The sequence below is a fragment of the Dermochelys coriacea genome, chromosome 17 (assembly GCF_009764565.3).
Source record: "Dermochelys coriacea isolate rDerCor1 chromosome 17, rDerCor1.pri.v4, whole genome shotgun sequence".
In the NCBI taxonomy this organism is placed as follows: domain Eukaryota; kingdom Metazoa; phylum Chordata; order Testudines; family Dermochelyidae; genus Dermochelys; species Dermochelys coriacea.
Genome location: NC_050084.1, coordinates 6,883,089 through 6,906,106, shown reverse-complemented (window position 1 = coordinate 6,906,106; position 23,018 = coordinate 6,883,089). Strand labels below are relative to the sequence as shown.

Sequence of the window (23,018 nt, the reverse complement as noted above, 5' to 3'; positions counted from 1 at the left end):
AACTTTTCATGGCAAGTTAGCAAGTGAACATATGCAATAAGAATTCCATGAGCACTGATTCATCTTGACACCAATTCATAAAAGAAACTTTGTTGTTTTCATCTGGAGAAAGAGCATCTTAGGTTTAATTATTTATAATGCTTCTTAATAATCATACTATAGCATGTTTGTAAAGGTAACTGACTAAGTAATGTGAAAGCTCACTACAGCCCTCCGCTATCAAGTCTTTGCTGAGAAACAGCTATGCTATCAGGCTTGATGGAAGAATGACTGGGGTTGTACATTAGGAAGAGGAAGAATTAGGACAGGTAAAATTTTCAGTGGTTGTTCATTTAAAAGAACTAGGCAATCATTGTTCTGTAAGAATAATCATTAATGGAATAAAGCAACTTCTACAACGTTAGCAGTTAACCTGGCACAAAAGAAATATAAAAGAGCTGAGAGTGAACTGGGTACAGGATCTGTTCAAAATACGAAGCATTATTTAATATTGCCCCAGCACCAAATGGCTCCCGTGAGAATTCAGAGTCAGACTCTAACACACAAAACAGTAGTTCTTTGGGGCAGGTACTATCTAAAAAATAGGTATTTTTTTGCATCGGATGGCTAACAAGGATTACAAATTCTTCAAGGCAGGGGCCATGTGTTCCCATGCATTTTACAGTGCCTAGCACAGTGGGGCCTCCTAACTCCAATTAGGATTTTTTGGGTGCTGCAGCAATATAAAACTTCCCCAGGAGACCTAACTGTAGACAACATGGATCACTGTAGTAGAGAAGGTAGGTGGACCTCTGGAGTGAGAACAGCTTACACCCATCTCCCATTTCACACCCCCCTGAAATAACTTATGGAGAGATAATTATAGCCATAGATTGGCTGACGGAAGCAAGGTTGAAATGCAGAGAAAATCTAGAGGGAATAACTTCAGATTAACTCTGAAACCTTTCGTTAACCAATTGATATTGTGAGACTTGCCCCAGAGGGGAAGATCGACAAGTGGATGTTTAGGCATAGAAAGTATTGTTAGCATACATGACTTCAGAGTCTGTTCCAAATAAACATAGGCTATATTCATTACTTACTGGTCTAGGTAATGCCAGGTTTGCCCCATACCAGTGGTAAAGGGCTCTCCATACTGGTTCTGGTACCATTTTATAATCCCTCCCTTCAACCAGATGTGGAGATCGTTTTAATCGTCCGCCTTCCAGTGTTAATGATGCAGCCTTCAAACAAAAAAAGGGTGGTGACAGGTCTTAAATGGAGAAAATAACCCACAGCTGCAAAGATTTCAGCTCATGAATATTAGAACGTTTTAATTATTTAAATATGCTAACAAGTGGCAATTACCACCTGTCTTTCATACTGGAAGAAAGTATTTAATGTAACAATTATATTTAATTTTTACTATTAAATACTTCTCTAAAAGGGACAAGATAAAATTCCTATTTTCCCCCATTTCCTTACTACCACCATCAGGTTATTATTAATGTTTAAACATTTATACTGTTAACTGTTTGCATTCATCCAACCTGAACAGTGAAACTAGACTGGTCAGTTACATTTTCAATTTATACTCAATCTGTACTTTCTGGTTCATGTGCACAAGTACAACAGCATTATGTTCGGGTTGATAATGCTGCAAGGACATGTTTAAATACAAAAGTGTTTTCAATATAATTTTTAAAATGTTATTTTCATGAAAATATTTCTACCTGTTTTACTATATTTTGGAAAGCCATTTAAACACAGCTGTAACTTTTTCCTCCTGGAAACTACTTCACAGTGGCCTTTTAAATAAAAAGCAAAATAATTTCTGTAGTAAAAGTCAGAACACTGATTACTACACTGCAAATGGTAGATAATACTCAATTTTTTGTTTTGTGGCTAACAAAATTGTGCCAAAAAATATTAAACTAGAAATTAAGTGACAATTGAGCACTAGTTTTGTCCTGTTGCCTGATTATCTAAATAATAAATTAAGTTTTTACAGCTAGAAAATTGGGATAAAGATTTATCAAACTTTTTCCTGAATTTCCATAGGTCAGTCATATTTACCTTCACTGGTTCTTGTGTTACAAGTGGTTGGTTATCAATAGCTCCTGGTCTTTGTGGATTAAGTTGTAGCAATATATTTCCACTGGATCCAAGCAAACACTGATTATTATTGTCGGAAGTGTTATGCTGCCTAGCAAAACACATATCGGCTGCTGGAGTGCTAGAGTAAAGAAAACCTGTAGAAGAAATGAGTAACGTTTCTCAATTTTAGTTTAAGTTACATCCCATAAACATGAGCACATCAATTAGAAAATAAGGATAAACTTCTGTGTTAAGATCGTGGGGAAAGTTTCCCCTCAAATAGTATTTGAATTGCACCAAAGATATATAAATGAATCCAGATAACAGAGCACAAAACATGCATCTGCATCTGAAAATGGGGACATGAGTGTAAGATAACTGTATTCCCAAATTAATATTTGGGTATACAAATACCAGTTTCTGGGCACAGTATGCTGTTACCTAGCTATGTATACGGTAACTGATATCTATATTTCACAATTTATCCTTGTTCATAAAGAGTAACAGGAACAGAGACATGCACAGTAATGCTGTTATATTCTTGGCACCAGACAAGGCAAGTGCCTATCTTCATAAAGAACCACCTATTGGCTGAATAAAGCAATCCAGAAATAATGAGGCCTGGCTTCTGGGCTCATAATCACAAGCAAGCAGTTGGCTTTATTAACTGTGAAACATACCGCTGTGGGCGGCTCCAGCATGAGGAAAAAAGATAGCTTGTTCTGGTCCAGAGAATACAGTATATGTAACCATCCTATTCTTGAATAACAAATAAAATTGAATCTATTTCCCCATGTTAAGTATCCTTACACCTTCTTGTCAACTGTCTGAAATGGGCCACCTTGATTATCTCTACAAAAGTTTTTTTTCTCCGGCTGATAATAGCTCATCTTAATGAATTAGCCTCTTAGAGTTGGTATGGCAACTTCCACCTTTTCATGTTCTCTGTATGTATATACATCTTCTTATTCTATGTTCCATTCTATGCATCTGATGAAGTGGACTGTAGCCCATGAAAGCTTATGCTCAAATACATTTGTTAGTCTCTAAGGTGCCACAAGTACTCCTGTTCTTTTTGCAAATAAAAGTCAGTTAGCTTTAAAGAAAGAAAATCTGTCTCAAATTCTGTCAAGATTTTGCTAACAACAAGATGGCAGAATTTTTTCTGCAGCTGGATTGGTAACACTGAAGTGGGGAGAAAGAAGAGGACAATAGGTTACTCTGAGATGGCCCCTAAAAAAGCAAGAGTAGAGCATCACTTTGAGAGATTGTTCGATTGGCTGAAGTAAAGGAGTGGGGGGGGGGAGGAGTTGAGGTATACTGCTTGCCTGGGCTTTTAAAGAGTCAGTTTGGCTTGGGAGATGGCACAGGGTTGCACTAGTCTGAAAAGATTTTGTTCAAGATAGACAAAGGCTTATCCTAACTCTGGAGACTTGTACTTTAGCTGGGAGAGGTATTGTTATGATATTACGACAGGGACTTTTGTAACTTAAATTATTTCAGTTCCTACTGAACCTAAAATTAAGACATGTATTGTCCTATATTTTTAATGCCTCAGTCTTTTTCTGCACCTTTCCCCTTCACAGGGAAAGTGATCTGAGGTCAGATCATTGCATGATGACAGACAGAACTTTATGGGAAACGGAAAACATTATTTTGGAAAATTACAATGATGGGATGATGATGAAAACTATGTTGAGAATAATTAACAGCATATAGGGAGAAATGTGTTATTTAAGTAATCCTGTCCTCTTTTACCTACCAGCCAGACTCAAATGCACTATGACTCCAACAGTGCATGACACCAAGAGTGCATACGCAGCTCATTTTTTTTAATTTCAATCTTGCTACCTTTTAGTCCAGAGGAACCCATGTAATATTCAGATCCCTCAAGACCCATCCTAGATTAAACCTCTATGCGAACAAGATTTTATGCTTACTGCTGGTAGTAGTCTCTGAGGCTTCTGATGCAGTAGAAATATTATCTGAAAACTTTTCTTCTGTGACAGAAAAGTAATTTAGACCTCCTGTTTTGTCTTCTCTCTGTTCTGATGTATGGATTGCAGCAGCAACGACTGAATTCTTACCTCCACTCAAGACAGATGAAGGTTCTATCACAACAGGGTTAGCATCCTATAATTGTTAGATAAAGAGAAAGGTGAACTATTGGCCAACATAAAACTGGAAATTCAAAATCACTCATGTACAGAGTTAATACACCTCATACATTGTACCAACATTACTTTTAAGGATTTCAAAATGCTCTATAAAAAGATATTTTCCCATTTACACCATGAGGATAACAGAGCTATTCCCCATCCAAATCACCGGAATAAGTATTTATATACTATACTGATACACGTTACAGACAACTATAAAACAGATAAGATTACTTTGTTCTGTCTAAGAACCTGGAAATGGCATGCTTATAAGCAGCTACAGTTATCTGCTATAAACATTTTAACATCATCTAATTGATAATTGGTTGTAGAAGTCATCTCTATTGGAGGAGTTGGGGGGCTTGGATCGTTAAGCTCTGAACAGCAATGAAAAATTAACTTCAATTAAGTCTGTGAATAAACGTAGGGCTTCTGAAAGTGAACAGCTAACTCCATTGGGCTAAGCAGGCATGGCATGAGTTATGCATACTTTCTTCACACCTACAGCTGGGCAGGAAACTATTTTCTTTTCCTGTCAATGTTTTCGAGGTGAATACATTTTCCTGTTCCACACTGGGACACAACATAAACCTTTCAAAGTTTTCTAAAAAAAGGAGAGACCGGCCATAACTCAGGGATTAAGACATGCATCTGGGATGTGGGAAACCCAGGTTCAAGTTCTTACTCTGTTTGAATCCAAGCTTGTCCCCATCTCAGGTGAGCTTCCTAACCACTGCTGTCTTTAGATGTTTTCCATTTTGAAGGTTCAGTTCAGATTTTAATAATTTCAATTATACTTTAATATCACAAGAGGTTGGGAAAAAGCAACCAGTAAAGGAACAAATTAGAATCATTTTGAGACCATAATGGAGAAATTTGGATAGGAAAAACAAGTAGGTTACTATGGCATAGTGTTTCAATCAGCAGCCATGGAAAACTAGGACAAGCCCATAGTTTTACAGCTCTATGGATGAATGCACTCCGAGCTTACGCTAATTTAACTGTAGATTTTGACTAATACTTGTTCAATACAAATCACTTTACGTTTCAATTAAGACTTCTGGAAAGGTTGTTTAAAATGTATGTTAAATTTTCCTTTTGTACAACTTCCCTACTCCATGGTAAAAAGCAATCGTTACAAGAAAAAAAAATATAGACTTAATTTTAATTCTCGGTAACAGTTTCAAAATATGAAGTTCACTACACCTCAGTCCCAGCTGCAAAATACTCTCCAACTATCCTAGGCAACTAAAGAAAATTGTCAGGAAAATTTAACTTCGTTCCTTACTTGTCCGCATTAGAGTTAGGCTAAAACAAACCATGGACATTACAAAATGCTGCTTCACTAAAAAGGCTGGATTCCTTTTCTTGCTCTTTGGAGAAACAGCACTGAAAAGGCAATCTGGCTCACCCTCGGGGAAAGGTGCAGGGGAGACCTCATGTCATCCAAAAGCAACACCTCTACCCACTTAAGAAAAAGGTATTGACAAGATTTGAAAAGAGTCCCATTGAGTTTAGAACAATAATAGCCACCAGAGGAAATCTCCAGAGGTTAGAAAGCAGAAGAAAAAATGGGAAATAATCAGAGCTTAAGAGGGCCAGGGAATGTCCTTACATCCTCAACAAAAAGAAAATGTATGCAATGGACACTACTGCATTACTGCAAGTACTACACTACTGCAAAAGTGAAAAAAGGGGAGACCCATTTCAAGTTGCATCTGAACAAGATTTACTTGCAAATTCTTGGCTTGTTTTATAGCATAATCATTGAATAAAGGCAAATTAGCATAAAAAAGTAATATATTCAACTGAAAACAGTGCCCAGGACATAATCCTCTTGTATGTATCTGTAGAGTCCTGTGTAGTTCTTTAATATTTTCTTTACATGGCAGCAGAGTACATATGCCCGTAAGCCACTATGTTGTATAGAGACTCTCACAAGTGCTGGAGTTAAGCAAGGTATTCGGTATGAAACCCTATATGCTTTTGAATAAATCACACTATAGCAAGGATCAAATTACTCAGTGTGTCAAGCAAGCCAAAACGTCCATTAAGTCAAAATCTGTCCAACCTGTCATGTATGAGCAACAACTGTATTAAATCACTAATTAACAGTGCACACTTTCTAATCTTTACATTTATAAATCAAGTCACATTTTTATTTATATGACATCCTCTTCTAACTATTAATATACCTCCTCTTCTGAGAAGCAACTTATTTCACTTAGTTTTCTCTATTTGTGGTTGAGTGAACTGCTAATTATTTTTATTCTGGTCTCAAACAAGTCTTAAATAGATTTTTTTCCCCCCACATGTGTATCAAGCTGGCGAAGATGTTCTCATTTGTATGCTTTTATGGTAAAGTCTTCAAGGAACATAGCCTCACTTCAATTCACTTTCATGAGGTTTCAGTAACATACCTTTTTTAAAAAAAACCCCCACCATGTACTTTGGCTACTTCTCCTTTTCCATCATTGCTACTTATCAGGATATTTGTATATAAATCAAATCATAATCAAACTCCCCCTGAGTTCATTCAGAAAAAAGGCACAATGCATTATTTGTGACACGCACACACACACACAAAAAAAATCACATCCATTATTATAGTTAGTTATGTTAAAAGCCAACTGGGTTGTGATATTACCAAATAAATCAGACAGAACAAGGAGGCTGTATATTGGCAAGAGGACTCTTATTGGAAAACTATCTTAAAAAGCTGCAACGATGGGAAAGAAAATGCAGAATAAGTATGACAGCCCAAAGGGATCTTAGTGAAAAGTTTAGTATGCAACAGCGATTCTCTAAATCAATTTGTTTCCTCTAATGGATGAGGGATATTTAATTTCTAGCATTCTTTTTTATTTACTCATTTGTTAATTGATTAAGCAATCATTTTGCTCTTCCTTTCCTGTTTTATCAACACATGCACAAATGGAACATCAAAATGTTGATATCTCACTGCGTTAACATGAACTACTGCCAAACTTACATATTTGACATATTCTTTCCATTGCTGCCACCACTGCATTGCGATGAGAAACCAGTTGTGCCCTGGCTGGAGACCATATCTGCTTTCTCGTTCTAACCAACCCCTACATACAAGAATTAAGAAAACAATACAATCAAAGACATTACTTGAAACACGACAGTTAAAGAAAAAAAGCCAAGTACTAAAATGATGGAAACCTATTAAAACAATATTTTCAATAAAATGCATACCTAATAATTTGTCCTTCCTCTTCTGGGGTAGCAGGTCTTAAACCCAAAACTATATGGCAAATCTACAGAGAGAAAAAGGAAGGCAAATCGTACCATGAAGATGCAAGACTGTCAATGCAACAGGAGGTAAGAAGTAATAAGGGCATCTTCCACACAGAGACAACTTTCAGAAACAGCATTTGGATGGTGATAGATGATTTCAAATGAACACAAGATTCAAAGCCAAGTGTATTTTTTTATGTGGTTTTAGCCAAGCAAGTCATATATTCAACCCCCAAACTCACATGATCCTGTTTGTACTATTTAGCCAAAGGTAAGCCCCAAGTTGGATGCCCAAAGAAGAATGCAAAAGGAAGCGTTAACTAAAAAAAAAATTTTTTTTTTTTAAAAAGGTCTCACTCCTGATCTTGCTCTACACAAGGAAAAACACGGAGGTTCCAGTCATCAACTACAATAACATTTACCCCTAAACTGTAACCAATTTTAATAAACGAATCCAACCCAACTCCCAACAAAGGAAAAGACACAGCTGGGTAATGCAGTATTTAGCTTAGTACTTTTATAGGTCTTCTCCTCTGCTGATCTGAAAGTGCTTTAAAAGGAGGGCAAATATCATTATCTCTATTTTGCACTTGAAGAAACTGAGGACTTGCCCAAGGCCATTCAGTGACAGAGTGAGAATTAGAATCCATGCCTCCAATTCCCAGCCCAGTAACTGGTTAGGGCTTTAGACTCTCCTATAAAACAACAAAGGGGTGGCCACCCTGCTCCAAAGAAAGTTCACACGGTCTGCAGTTTATCCCACTACCGGTGTATGTCAACAACGAAGATATAAGCCTCAGCCTAAGCTTTCTATCTAAGCTTGTCCACACTTAAGGGTTCCCTGTAGAAACACCAATATTCCTAGAGCTCCCTTTCGTCTATGAATCAATCCCAGCTCCCCAATTATCTTTCCTAGTGTAAGCTAGTTGCATTGGTTACAAACATAAAACTCTGCTGTAAGAGGCTAACACCTGCTAAGTGGGTTGCTCAACAGAAGAATCCTGGCCACCATGTTATGAGGTAGGAAAGAGAAAAGAATCAGAGAGAAAGTAAATCAGTTTCAGTACCAATACAGTATTATCAAAATTCATTTGTTTATTAATAATGTATTTCACGTGAAATTAATGTTGCTGATTATTCGTAAGTGTATGTATTACAGTAATACCCAAGAATGAACCAAGAATGGAGCCCCACTGCTTGGCACTGGCTACACACGGTAAAAGACAATCCCTGCCCCCAAGACCTTGCAGTCTAAAACATACAAGAGACAGGATGGGGGAAAGTGGTAGAACCCACAGCAGAATGAACAACTTGAAACATCATGTTAGTTCCACTATTATTTTTGAGGTGGATTTGTTTGGTAGGAATAAGCTGAAGTTGAAAGAAAAGTGAAACGAGAGAGGACATTGAAGGAAAGTCGAGTGCAGGGACAGGGCAGGGGAAAAGGTTCCTCTCACAGTTCAGCCTCCCCCCAGGCCACCTGGCCCGGGGAGGGACCTGGTGTTAGTTTCCCCAGAGTGGAGGGTTCTGTCTGCAACCATGGGTGTGCTGGGGGAGGGATGGCTCTAGCTAGACCCCATTTTACCCCTTTTCCTCCCAGTGCAGCAGTCCCTGATGTGGCTATTTCTGCACCTGCTCCAATACATTGGAACCTCTCTGCAGTTGCTCCCCAATAACACATGGGGAAAGAGACCACCCGAGTCCTCCTTTCCCCAGAGTGGGGGGAGGGGTGGGTCCTCCCCAATAAACTGTTTAGTCTTGGAGCCAGTTTCCAGACTGCTTGCTCCTCATTTCATGTTTTATAGCGTCGTTTCATGTGTCTTTTGAAGCTATCAATTTGAAACTCAGCTGGAGATGTCTAATGATTGGTGGAGCAACTGATTTAAATTTATATTACAGTGTGAGAGCTGGTATTCTAATAATCTGAACAAAAGAAAGGCCATTAGCTGCTGGGAAGTGACAGATTTCCCAACAACTATAACACAGCTGGCTCTGACTAAGTTTTTTTTGTTTTTTTTAAACTAATGCTATAGTGTACTAGCATCAACTTCTTCAAAATAAGCCACCCTTGCTGTTATCAAACCAATTTGTTGAAAGGCTTGATTTACAGTAATGAAGACTAAATAAATAAATACTTCACACTTGCATACCACTTTCCATTTGTACAGCCCAAGGTCTTCACTAAGGCTGGTAAGCATTATCACCATTTTACAGATGGGGAGCTGAGGCACAAAGAAGTTAAGTGACTGCATAAATACATCAGCCCCTTTGGGAAGGAACATGCCTCTGACCATGTAGCTGATTAAGGAACGACACTGAAACTCAGAATGGAGCCCCATACATGTTTTTTTCAGATGGAAGAACGGTGGCTATGTGGGGCCTTACAGGGAGGTAAATTAGGGCAATTCCTCAGAGCTCCATCAGGGAAGATAACTTCTTTATCCACCTCTCAGGACAAGAAGTTCTGTGGAAAACAGGTAAGGAATAAACGACAACAAGGAAAACAATCTTGGGGTTTACATTTTACACAAGATGAGCAAACTCTGAAATGTGGCTGTGTTCGGTTTTTGAAATTGGGCCTGAATTGGATTTTAAAAATTCAATACACATTTGATCCCAAGCTTCTGAATTCCAGGTTTACCTGCATTGTGAAAGAGATGTGGTGTGATGATATCTTTCTGTGCACTATTAATAGCTATACATCAATAAAAGACCTTAGATACTGTCTACAGAACATGGCAAAAAAGGATTGTAAGCTGCAGGGGCAGCCTCTCTCATTTCCTGTATCACTTTCTTAGGGAAGATTTGGAACACCACCACTTCTAAGGGGGAATTAATTAATGTTGCACTTTAAATTTCTTTCCATTTTATGTACCGTGTACTTCATTTTTAACAGCTTGTGCTCCAGGCATCTCACACGTAAGTGAATAATAAGCAAGTACAGCATCATTCAGTCAAGGTAATGCACGCATACAAAAACCACACTTTATTCAAATAGACAAAGCTGTACGTGAGTTGACACAAATGCTGATGCTGTACTTTGTGACTGCAAAAAGAAAAGCTGATGAGTTAATTACCATATTGTTAAGGTTTAAATTTGCACTAAATGTACCTGAAAAAGTAGATTTAAAAATTCATTGGCAAGAGCACTCTTCACACTCCAGATCTGATAGTCTTCCAGAGTGAGGTGTCCAAACTAAGTTCAAAAGAGGGGAAGGCAAATAATGAGCATTATCAATTTTACCTCATTTCTGTGTAATCTGTACATAAACCCATCATACAGAACATGAAAAGTAAGTGTCTGGGAAAGGATTAGAATACATCATTACTGGTATAAAATTTCACCTGAGACAATGATAATGAAATTAAATCCAGACACCAGTTTTAGCTTATCTTAGTCAAAGCACATGAATGTCCCAAAAGAACTACAAAGCATTGAACCTACAAAAAACGAACTATGCAAAGGTACCAATCTTGGTTCCTTCAAGATAATCCTGTAAGTTTAGTTTCCAATATCCATCAAACACGCTTTCTCAAGCCATGACCAAAACTGTATTGAAGAATCCACATGAATGGTCAGGATAGCCATTTTGTAGGATGCAAAGCCACACTGAGGCTATGTTTCTGCAACGAGTGCTCCACAGAAATGCCCCAGCATTTGTACAGAACTGCACAGAAGTCAACTTCAGATTTAGGGTCTAATTGTTGTAAGATTCTAAAGCAGATTTTTTCAATAATGTTCTTATCTTAATTTACAATCTGCACAAAAAAAGCTGATGGTATGAAAGTAGCTCTTAGGAGTTTAGAAAAAGCACTGCTCGTTTTAAGTCCATTTATGTCTAACTTGATATGTTGAGTTCTATATTAAATTGATCCTAATAATAAATCTTTACATCAAAATATAGATCTTTACACAGCAAAATAACAGAATCTTCCTAGGGTCTGATTATTTCATAAACATTTTAAAGGAGAAAATAATTCAATTCGTTCTTGACAGTCAGGCTGACTGGAATCGTGTCTCACCTCGCGTTGCAGGGGGGTTCTCTTAGTTGGGCTGTGACTAGTAACTCCTATCTTTTGCCTGGGACTAGTCAATCCTCCTCCTCTGAGCAGAAGCTCTCCCCCGTAGGCCATCTTCCTAAAGCAGGGCTGGTTCTCACCTTAGGGTAGTCTGTCTTATCCCTCCTTTCAATAGGATTCCTTCCTTTCATCTTCTCCCTCTAGGGCTGAGAGTTATGTTCCATACAGTCACAAGCTAGATCTCCTCCTCCTCCAAACAGGAGTCCTCCCTCAGCTCTATCTCTGGAGATGGAGTTATATCTCAGGCTTCCTTCCTTAGGGTAATCGGTCTTGTCCCTGATTCAAGCAGAAGTTCCCCCTCAACCCTCTTCCTGTGGCTAGGGTTATACCTCAGGCCTTTTTGGTTCAGGTTAGTCAGTCCTCCCCTCCTTCAAGCAGGACTTTCCCTCTTAGCCCTCTCTCTGAAACTACGGTTATGCCTCAGGCCTTAGGTTAATTAGTTGTATCCTCCTTCAACCCGAGTTCTCCCTCCAGACCTCTTCCTGGAGCTAGGCTTTGTGTCTTAAGTTAGCTGCAAGGCTTTTACCAATTCCCTTCAGCTGAACATCCTTTCCAGTTAGCTTTCCACTCTGGAGGGTTCAACAGTGTCTGCCCTGTAGTGAGGGACCAAGCAGCCTTTATACTATTCCCCTTCCCCCACCTCCTTCCCAACTGGTTGGGTGAGAGGGGAGCCTTGTCCCGCCCAATCTGCAGAGTCTTCGGTCCCATGCTCTTAAAGGTACAACAACAAGATTCCCTCTCCAAGCACTATTCATTCCTGGGGCTGCTTCCACCCTATGCCTGTCCCTCTTAAGTCTCTCGATATCTTTCTACTGGACCTTTCAAATCCTCAAAAGGTCATGTCAGGTTGTATGGTGGGCTGACCAGTAAGAGTTACTGTCCTTGATGGCAGACTACCCCATCACAGAATCTAGGTGCTACATTTAAAACTACACTGCCATTTTGTAATGCTACACAGTTCTGCCTTGTTGTTCCCACCCCCCCAGTCTTTACCATCAGTAACACTAGTAAAGCTTCCTTTTTATGTCAAAATACTTCAAGCAAAGGTCAAGATGTAATACAGCTTTGCAAATGTCAGCTACACAAACTATATTTTAACTATTTGGCAACAGCACAAAGCATTGCTGGCCGTAGGTGAATATAAAATACACCCAAGTCAAGAGATCAACAAGAATCCAGATTATAAATATAAACAAGAAATATGAAGTGTAGTTTGACATTGCCCAGCTCTATTACACTTTCTAATTTTTTTTAATTGCCTGATAAAAGGCTCAATTTGATATTTTCATACTGGCTTGTAACTGCATAAACAGTCAGTACTGGTAGTTACTAAATCTCTGGTTACACCTACTTTGTTCACAGTTCAAAGGCAAAATGAGATAATGTGCATAGGAGTTCAATAACTCACCTAATTATTGCATCAGCTGCTTTTTCCAGCACTACTTTCATAATCTATTGGGAGGGTCCATTATTTTACATATAATCTTTGTCGAGAAGGGTCTTTTCCTTTTGACTTAACGCTTTGGGAATGGGTCATCAACATGCTTAGCTACAGACTACCCTCATTGCGGAGCAAACTACAAAAACCTGATGGGATGAAGGAAAGAGCATCTCCAAGGCTACCTTTCCTACTGTTATGATAATAGAAGAATCTTTATACCAGAGGATGGGCCAGCAACTTCACTGGAACGCAGGTCGATATGGTATACAATTGTTCAAGGTTATAAGCATTTCCAGGTATCCTTGTTTCAGAGTAGCAGCCGTGTTAGTCTGTATTCGCAAAAAGAAAAGGAGTACCCGTGGCACCTTAGAGACTAACAAATTTATTAGAGCATAAGCTCACGAAAGCTTATGCTCTAATAAATTTGTTAGTCTCTAAGGTGCCACGGGTACTCCTTTTCTTTTTAGGTATCCTTGGTAACTTTTCAGAAGTAACCTGTAGGTCCCATGAACTTCCCCACTTAAGGTAATAAGGCAATGAATTAAATTGTGGAACCAAAGTCACTGTATATTAGAGGAGTGGGATCATCCTGAACCAAAAAGATTAAAAAGTGTATTTCTCAAATACGTTATTTATCTAGTATGAATATAAAAATGCCTAAAAGTATGATATACAAGCTAGGTATTATTTTGATTATTAAAAGACTGAAGAGCTTCTGTATAATCAAGAAAAGTCACGACAACCGCCTCTAGAGTATGTTTCACGGATTCCTGCCTTGGACGTGATAGAGACAATACTACAGTATATGTACTTCATTATATATGAAAATATTGTAGAAGAAATTTGATCTGAATGTAGAATATCTGAACTAAAGGCAAAATCTTATGCATTTCAAGGTGGTATATATACACACCATTATATAGCACTACTGATCACCTGAAGGATAGAACTATTCATTTTCCTATCTGCTGCAGAGTATGAGATACATGCTGACACAGTGAACACACAGGAAGTTTATTATGCATTTGTTTTTTTTATCTATGACTTGTTGGTTTTTAACAACAACACACCACAAGGTGTATAAGCCCATTTCCTCTCTCTCTCTCTCTCTCTCACACACACACACACACACACGATTTATTAAAGCAGTTCTACTCACACGTAAAATCTAGTAATGGCATAAGATGATTAATTTCAGCTGATTATATAAATTTGGACCTGATTTTCACAAGAGTTAAGTTTCACACCAAGATCCCCCAATTTTACTTCAGTTGAAATTCGTTGGAGCAGCACTTTGGAAAATTTGCTCTGAAGCAGAAAGGTGGATGCAGAAAATGAGCCATGTCAAATATACGCACATCTGATTTTAGCACAACCACCTTCCTTCTTGAAACATGAACCAATTACTAACACAGTTTTCCTTCTTTGGTGGACAGTCGTTTTGGTAGTCATTACTCTTATAAGAAGAGTAATCATTTCAATGCTTTAGGCAAACTTTGTTTTACCAGTATAGAAAAATTAATAAGAGGGTGATAATTCAGTTAAAGTTAATTTTTACAAACTGACATATGAATCAGAATGTAAATACATAGGCTTTTTCTAATAGATGTACCTGAAAAGTTGCAATGAAAAATGGACATTTGCTTGGTAGAGAACCTACTACTGACAGATCTCTGCACTGAAGCCAAACATGGTAAGTTTACTTTACCTTGTATTACTTTTAAATAAGCTGAAATATTTGAGTATTACCTACTTGCCAAGTATTTTCATTTTTATCACAGCTAATTAACTCCTACCCATTAGGATTCAACCAGAATCCTTCCCACGTATGTGAAAATACAATTGGAAAACTTGATAATTGACTGACTCTCTTCAAGTTATCTATTAAAAACGTAAAAGACAGTTCAGCAAGTTCTCACCTTTGTGGTATCATGTGCATCCAAAATATCTTCTACAATTTCAGACAAATTCATGCCCAATTCCTTGACAAACGGATTAGAAAATACAGTGTTTAGTGCCTATGCATTATTCCAGAGCTATCCATGTCAAGAGGAGGAAAAGAGTGAACATTTAACTTTCAGTGATTTTTATCAAGTATCTGGGTAGTTTAAAATTTGGTGTCTTCATGTCAGCCATATTTTTATATCTAAATAGCTTCGTACCATAAGCAGAAATTAAAGAGTAATTTTACTTTTGTTAGAATTAGTATGGGATAACTTACACAAGGTGAATTGCATACATCCCTTTCCTCAATTCAGACATTTCAAGAGGATGTTTTAGTGACATCTGTCTCCAAATAACATTCATACTTTGCAACCCAAAATTGATTCCTATTCTTCAAAGGCCACTACAGAAAACAATAGCAGGTAACTTAAACCATGACTTACAAGTATCTCATCAGTACGGTTGTCTTTCCAGACCTCTAAAAGTGCAACTACCATTTCTCCAAGTTCAGTGCGAGACAAAACTCCATCCCGGTCAACGTCAAAAACCTTAAAGCAAACTGAAGGGGCGGGGGGGAGGAGGGGGGAAGGGGAGAAAGGCTTATTTTCGCATCTTAAAGATAACTAACAACTATGTTCTAATTAGGGCTACTGCACTTGGTCAACTTCATTGCAGGACAAAACCCTGCAAAGTCACAAGGATGTGACTTAATTGACAGTTCTGAAAATTTCACAGTATGACCTGTGGTTTCTTAGTTGTGGTAGTGGGAAAGAGGAGCTCTTTTTGCTGAACTGAAATTCAAATTTTCCCAATTGCTTGATACCCGATATAACAGGGCATGGAACAAACGCATATTCAGAATCTGTAGTTTTCCATCTTGATGGCAATTTTTAAGCTACATAGATGTCATCATTTTTTCCACCTACATAGATACATCACAAAATACAGGAAATTCATAAGGAGCCAGTTGAATGAGTCGGACAATAAGAGCAAACTCGTTCATGCCAATGGTGTGGTTAAGAGTGGTTAAGCACTGAAATAAATTGCCTAGGGAGACTGTGAAATCTCCATCATTGGGGATTTTTAAGAGCAGGCTGGACAAACACCTGACAGGAATGGTCTAGATAATACTTAGTCCTGCCTTGAGTGCAGGGGCCTGGACTAGATAACCTCTTGAGGTCCCTTCCAGTTCTATGATTACAATAGAAAATAAACTAGCATGAGCACAATTTACAAAAATCTCAAAGGAAGTCCAAATATTTACATTTTCCATTTTTCACTATATAATGGGATGCAGACTTCAGCACCATGTATGTGCTAATACAGTTTGTATGTATGAATAGTTAGCAAAATTAAACTACCAAAATAATTTACTGAATACCAACTTTAAAACAAAATGTCTGAAGAGGTTTATAGCTGGAATGAAGTCATAGAACAACAACTCACAAGAATACACCGAATTAATAAATGTTAACCATGTTTAATAAAATAAAGCCTTCATATTTAAACTTAATTCAAGATACAATTTCTAGGTTTTTCCCCCCTTTCTCTCCTTCTCAAGTACAGATTTAAAAATATGTACATTAAATAAATTTGATTGACAAAAATTCAACAGATTTTTTAAAATTAGAAGCTTAATGGGCAATATTTTGCACACTCACATTTTTGCCTTTCTGCCAAGGGTCCCCTGCAACATGCCGACAGCCCACAGGAGATTTCCTTAAAGTCTATGTGATTGTCACGATTTTCATCAAAGGCATTAAACAAACCTACAAACCACAGAAGCATCACCACACACTGAATGTGATCAGACAAACTCACAAACAATATTTAGCACTTACATAATGCTTTACATCTTCAAATCAAGGTATAAACATTAGTTACAGTAATTAATCCTCATCACCTGTGAGGCAGATAATTAAGCATTATTATGCCCATTTTATAGACGGGAAAACCAAAAAAAAGCATGTTAAGTGACTTACCCATGATTAGAAAGAGCCAGGAATACAAAAACCTCAGGAATTCCTGGCCAACATTCTCATTTTTAGACCATGCTCTCTTCCTAACGTTTAATAATATACACAAGTCTTTCGTGCATTTGGGGAATAACTTTAGTTGCCAAGGCTGTCAAGGTAAATTTCCAAAAATGCTGAAGGGCCAGATTTTTAAAGGAGTTTAGACACTTCAAGATACAGATAGGCCCCTAGTGGGATTTTCAAAAATGCCTTGGTGCCTAACTCCCACTGATTTTCATTTGAATTAGGCTCACCTAGGTGCTTTGGAAAAGCCCACTATACACCTCTCTGCATCTTCATGCACCTAAATATCTTTACAAATCTGGCTCTGCATAATTTAGGATTATCAATGGGACTTGGGAACCTAAATCCTTAGACACATTTGAAAATTCTTCTCTCAATAAAATCTTTACCCTCAATGATTGAAGTGTACCATTCACAAAATAGGTACAGTAGGTACAATCGTTCAAGTTTCTCCACATCAGTCCCAACTAACATGCCCTACCTGGGATACATGCCACTTCTAGGAGAGAAGGGATAGTTTAGTTGCCAGGATCCATTTAGGGGGCACATTCTAACATGGTTTAAATTGTTTTTGCTTTGTTGGGGACTTACGACCATATAATCCAGCTGTAATGCACCGCCCCTGTATTTAGTTCCTAATGACATTGCCAACAACGTTGTTGACAAATAGTGACAATTGTGGTAGTTTTTGTGATATGGACACCAGCTCATAAAGAAGTGGGATAAGACCTGATTTATTCATATGGAGCACCCAACAGCTATTAGATGGTTACAACCTTCAGTCACTACCAACCTGGCTAGGACTTGGAAGGGCCAACCTAGTTATGAATGGCTCTGTATCCCATTACCAAGCTTCTGAGCTAGTCGCTTTCACCCTCTTTATCTTGAGCTGTTATAAAGAAAGGTCTCTTTAATTGACTGTAGGACAACATTTTAACTGAGCACACTTAATATCCACTTTACAGATTAAAGTACTTGGCATTTTAAAAATATTTCCATATTCTTGGCTAAAGACGCAGTGGAATAATTTCGCACATTAGAGAATTTCAATAATGACAATAAGAAAATTTCAGGAAATCATAAAGTAACTTACACAACACAGATCAGAACATTTGCCAGCTTTCCTGATAGTTCAGATGTATGCATCTCAGAGGATCTACTTTCTCTTGTCATTCTACATTTGTCAATAAGCAAGCATTCACAACCGCTTTCTATCCTTTTTTTGAGAGAAATAAATCTTCTCTCAATATAAGCTTCAAAAAATGTGTTCTTCTGAACACTAAGAAAGCAATATTGCATCTGTAGGAGAGCTTGGCTTTTTCGAGTTCTACAAATAAGCACTTTTGAGATGAAATTAGAGTAGAATACCATAAGCTACACCAATACAATTTCATAGAATGAATATTTTTATCAGTGTCCCATACCTTCACTCAGAGATGGATGAATGGGAGGGGAAACTAAAGGGCCAAATGTCTCTAAATCAAAACGTCCAGTTCTTGACTGAGCCTTCAAAAGCCAATATCGTTTTTCAAGATCAATGATGTCTGATTCTTCCACTGTAGATCGAAAAAAAAAAGTCAATCTCTGAGAAGCCCAACAAGGTCTTTAAAGCAAACATTTAATTTATATCAATAGAAAGAAAATGCATACTCAAGACTGTTTAGATACCAATAAAGAAACTATTAGAATTATAACATTCACTTATGAATACATAGAAAAGTTGTTAAAAAATCCCATTTAGTTTATCTGCGAATCTAGCAATATTTTGGACAAACTTTTGCCACTTGTACAGGGAGTTAAAAGACAGCACAATGAAAACAGATAGTTTCTTGAAAAAGAGAAACAATGAATCATTTTATGCCTGCTTCCTGCACATAGTAACAGAGAAACAAGCTAAATTTAGTTTCCTCACTTACAGAATCACTGCACATCACCAGTTACTCCAGAGAGTAAAATCAATTACATTGTGATCTGTCTTGATATCACACATTCAAAGGTACCACAGAAGTGAACTTTTGCCAGCTACTGAGTCTGCTGAAGTTTCTTGTTCTATCTGATAAATTTTTTCCACCTCACACTGATGTCTAATTACACAGAGAGCATATTTTCTCCAGACTGGTCCTTAACAGGACATCACACATTTGAATACTGAAATCAGGATGTAAAATGATCATTTATACACAAAATACAATGAAAATCCAAGTATAGGACTTGGCTACTTAATTGAGGCATTCATGTTTGAAAATTGTAAGCTAAAGTTGGAACAAATTCTTATACAGAGTACTGTGAAATTAAAACCAACAGTTAATACAACTATGATTTAAACTTACATTTAGACATTACTATCTTTCTACATGCAATGTTTAATTTCCAACTATAAAATCATTTGCGTTTATTTCTTTTTCTTATTTATTGTTTCTATTAGAAAAGCACCTGGAGACACAATGAGTAGTGGGGCCCCACTGCCCAAATTCAGATTTGGGCTCTTCAGGGCAAGGATTATACTACTTTGAAGACAGGATGCAGTCATGAATATAACAAGGAATGGGGAAGAGGTGAAGGAGGAAACAGCCACAAGAATGTGCATTAACACAGGCCAGTGACCTGCACAACTAGATAATTTCTACTCTTTTTTTAAATTTTAAGATAATTGTCAGATGAATAAGATAAATATGCGAAGTCCCTACTAATCAATTAAATTTTAAAATAGCCAATGGAAAGAGTAAAAGGTTTCCACAAGAAAGCATGAGTAAAACTCCACATGCGAACAGCAGCCTCTAGAAAACTGAAGTCTTAGATAAACTTCTGTACTTGAAGAAATAACCTGTTCAAGAAATATTTTCCCCATGTGTTATAAGTATGCACGTCAACAGTGCTTTAGGTTGGTGTGAATTAAGTGTTTCTCAAATATCTATTTAATAACAAAGCTGTCTATATTAAGAAACACCATGTGAGATCTCATTCCCAGATGGTTCTAAGCCCTTAAAACCATGCCAGCTTTCTAATAGGATTTAACTTCAGCTATTTGGCCTGCTTAGACGATAGAAATAAAACAATGTCACAAGGACTAAAAACAGAAGAAAAACAAAAAAAGAGGCAGATTTAACATTTCACCTTTGCCTCGACTCCTGGTTTTAGTGGATCAATATAGGCCAATATGTCTTCCAGACATAAGAAGCTGGTCAGCCTTAATGGCAAAAAAGACGTTAATAGAAGGGAACATGTCCCTATGCCAATACTGGATTTTGACAGGCAACTTACACTGCCCTATGAATGCAATCACCAGCTGCTTTTCAGTTTACATCTAACCATAAGCAGCATATAGATTTTGGAAAAATAAACAGTAGAATAAACTTGCAAACTTAAAAAATAGTTATGCATCACAGCTAAAGTTGCTACTTTGTATTTCTCAAACACCACTCATTGGTGCTTTTCATTACACTGGAAAGAGGTGAATGACACAAGAAAAATATAGTTGTATAAAATTTACTCTACCCAGTTCAGTTCGCTAGAGTAACAATCACATTAAAGTTAGTGTGAACACATTTTAACAGCCCATCAGGCATATCATGTAATGTAGAGCAAGCTACTCAAAGCTACCTTCAACACTGCACATTTGTAGAAATTTTAAAAAAGATTACATTTGAAGCACAGAGTTTGGACTTCTTTGGGTATCCCGCAACAAAATATTTAAAGAAATTAACGAGAAAAAATGTGCACAATGAAACTATTTTATTTCTACTGTCTCCACTGCATGTTCAACAGAACCACAATATTCAAATCAGAGCAGTTAGAATTAGCAGTGCAGGAACTCATTACAATGGCAATGAAAGCAGCTATTATATTAGCATTGTCATTATCCACAATAAATACTGCATTGATGCATCCACTAACAACCAGTCTAGTTATTCACTGTCCAAGCAGAGTGACATGTAAAACGCAAAAGAGCAGCATAAATCCTGTAAAGGATTTTAAAAATTCTTTTCACAGTTTTCATATTCTAGATTGTAGCAACAACAAATGAAAGGATTTTTTTTTTTTAAATGGGCCTTGATCCTGGTCTACTCTAGTTTACAGCAACTTCCCACAGCTGCCTCCAGGCCACTTTATGACCTGCTGCATACTTTTATGTCTCAGGAAATTCCTTGCAGGTGTGAAAAACTTCCCCAGGTTCTGGCCCCACTCTAGAATCAAGACCATGCTTTATCATCTTTACAGCTTCTTTGAGGCCATCACTGAATTCTCAGCATGCTGAAGCCAAGGGTTTTAAAAAGGTAAAATTTAAAGGCAGAAAAATAGGTATTAAGCTCAGAATTCTGATACTTAAAGAAAAATTTGTTCAAAAATATGCAACTGCAGTATTATCTATGAACACCATGAACAGTGCCTCCTGGACACCACCGACGTCAGAGAGGACCTGGCTGCTAAGCTGGCTAGATCCAGAGCCGCAAGTCCTGGCCACAGCCTTGCCCTCCTCTCGGATGGCCGTGAACTCCTGCTTTGACTCCAGCAGCAGAGAGTCCTTAAATTCAAACAATGAGCCCAGAGGTGCAAATCATATCTCCCCAGCAGGGCCTGCTATTTGGAGATACGGAACTGGAGACTGCCTGTCGAATAAACCTTACATCCAAACGGGTCCAGTCTCTTGGCCTCTTTTTTGGTGGGTAGCATTCAATCTGTCTGTTCCACTCATTCACTGCTGACACCATCAGGGACTCTGGAGTAGGGGCTGCGAATAAAGGTACTCAAGGTACCCACTTGCTGGAAAATAGGTTTTCTTCACTGTCCTTTTTGAGGTGGGGGCAGAGAAGAAGGAGTCTGCCACGATGATCTGACAGGACCTTCACAGCCTCATTAACGGGCAAGGCCACTATGGAAGAAGCAGTTGCAGCCAGGACACGTATTAGGCTTTGTGCTGATTCAAACTCCTCAACTTCTAGACCAAAGTTCGCAGTGACCCTTTTCAGGAGTTGCTATAGCAAGAGGGGTTGGTCCAACAACTGCCACAGGCAGTAAGAAGGTACTGAGAAGGCACAGGGCTGGCGACACCCTTTATACCGGCACACAACTCCAGAGGGCGCTAAAGCCGGCCCACCAGATACCACTGAAAGAAAAATCTCCGGCAACTGTGCGTGCGGCGTGCACACACCTAACATGGAATGGAAATGAGCAAGAGACTCGAAGAAAGTTAACTTTAAGACCTAACAAAACTGTGGTTAGTTTTTAAACCAAAATACACTCAGTATGTAATAAGGGCAAATTTGTTATGGTCTGAGATTGTTTTCCCATCACTCTGGTAGTAAAGTGCACTAAGGACCCTATCCTTCAAGATATGGGAGTTGAGGATACTCAGCATCTGGCAGAGTAAAGAGAAACAGATGCATGGAACTGGAAAGACCAACAAGCAACTCTTCCATTTTTAGAATTCAGCTCTTCATGCATGCAAGGCAGACCAATTCCTACTGACACCTTATTTTTCATGAGCAACATATACCATTGTGCTACCTCCAATTTCTTTTCCCTAAAACTTGTGTCCATTATGAGTCTTTGACCCCTTCCTAAGTATCTCCCCAGACAATCATAAGAGAGTCAGCTTCCAATATAGAAAATGGGAAATGCATATCTATATTCCACCGCAATCCATGAGATGTATCCAGAGAATTTAAAAAAAAAAAAAAAAAAAAAACAACAGTGGACAACCTGATAAGAGGATTTGTCTCAAACAAACAAAAATCCTTGTGGGTGTTAAACCACAAAATTGCAAAAAGATGACAGTGTTTTGACAGAAGAGACCCATGATTTATTTGCTTAAAGCAGTCATTCTGAAGATTAGTTTAAAAGCAAATACCTTCATTTAATGTAGGTTTATCCTTTCCCTTTAAAAACATGGATCAAAACTTTGTGTTGAACAAAAATTAAGCTCTCTATAAAGAGCAAGAACCTCACACCCAAACGTTGTGAAAGCATTTTGCATGCTGAATATGAGCATGCAAAATGGCCGCACCTAGTGCCTAG

At 37.9% G+C, this 23,018-nt stretch overlaps 1 protein-coding gene across 12 annotated transcripts in view; it reads right to left on the bottom strand.

Annotated features, from left to right (window-relative positions):
* Nucleotides 1–23,018, bottom strand: part of USP32 (ubiquitin specific peptidase 32) — a 152,215-nt gene that overhangs the window by 36,255 nt on the left and 92,942 nt on the right. For 8 of the 12 annotated variants that reach the window (XM_038375649.2, XM_038375648.2, XM_043499259.1 and 5 more), the window contains 10 exons: nucleotides 18,428–18,559; nucleotides 16,626–16,733; nucleotides 15,408–15,523; nucleotides 14,940–15,002; nucleotides 10,612–10,695; nucleotides 7,458–7,519; nucleotides 7,228–7,330; nucleotides 4,017–4,209; nucleotides 2,056–2,231; nucleotides 1,083–1,223 (listed from right to left, as the gene is read on the bottom strand). In XM_038375649.2, the coding sequence (XP_038231577.1) occupies nucleotides 1,083–1,223; nucleotides 2,056–2,231; nucleotides 4,017–4,209; nucleotides 7,228–7,330; nucleotides 7,458–7,519; nucleotides 10,612–10,695; nucleotides 14,940–15,002; nucleotides 15,408–15,523; nucleotides 16,626–16,733; nucleotides 18,428–18,559 (1,178 nt within the window). The remainder of the gene's footprint in view (nucleotides 1–1,082; nucleotides 1,224–2,055; nucleotides 2,232–4,016; nucleotides 4,210–7,227; nucleotides 7,331–7,457; nucleotides 7,520–10,611; nucleotides 10,696–14,939; nucleotides 15,003–15,407; nucleotides 15,524–16,625; nucleotides 16,734–18,427; nucleotides 18,560–23,018) is intronic. The other 4 variants (XM_038375651.2, XM_038375652.2, XM_043499263.1 and 1 more) reach the window with 1 other exon arrangement.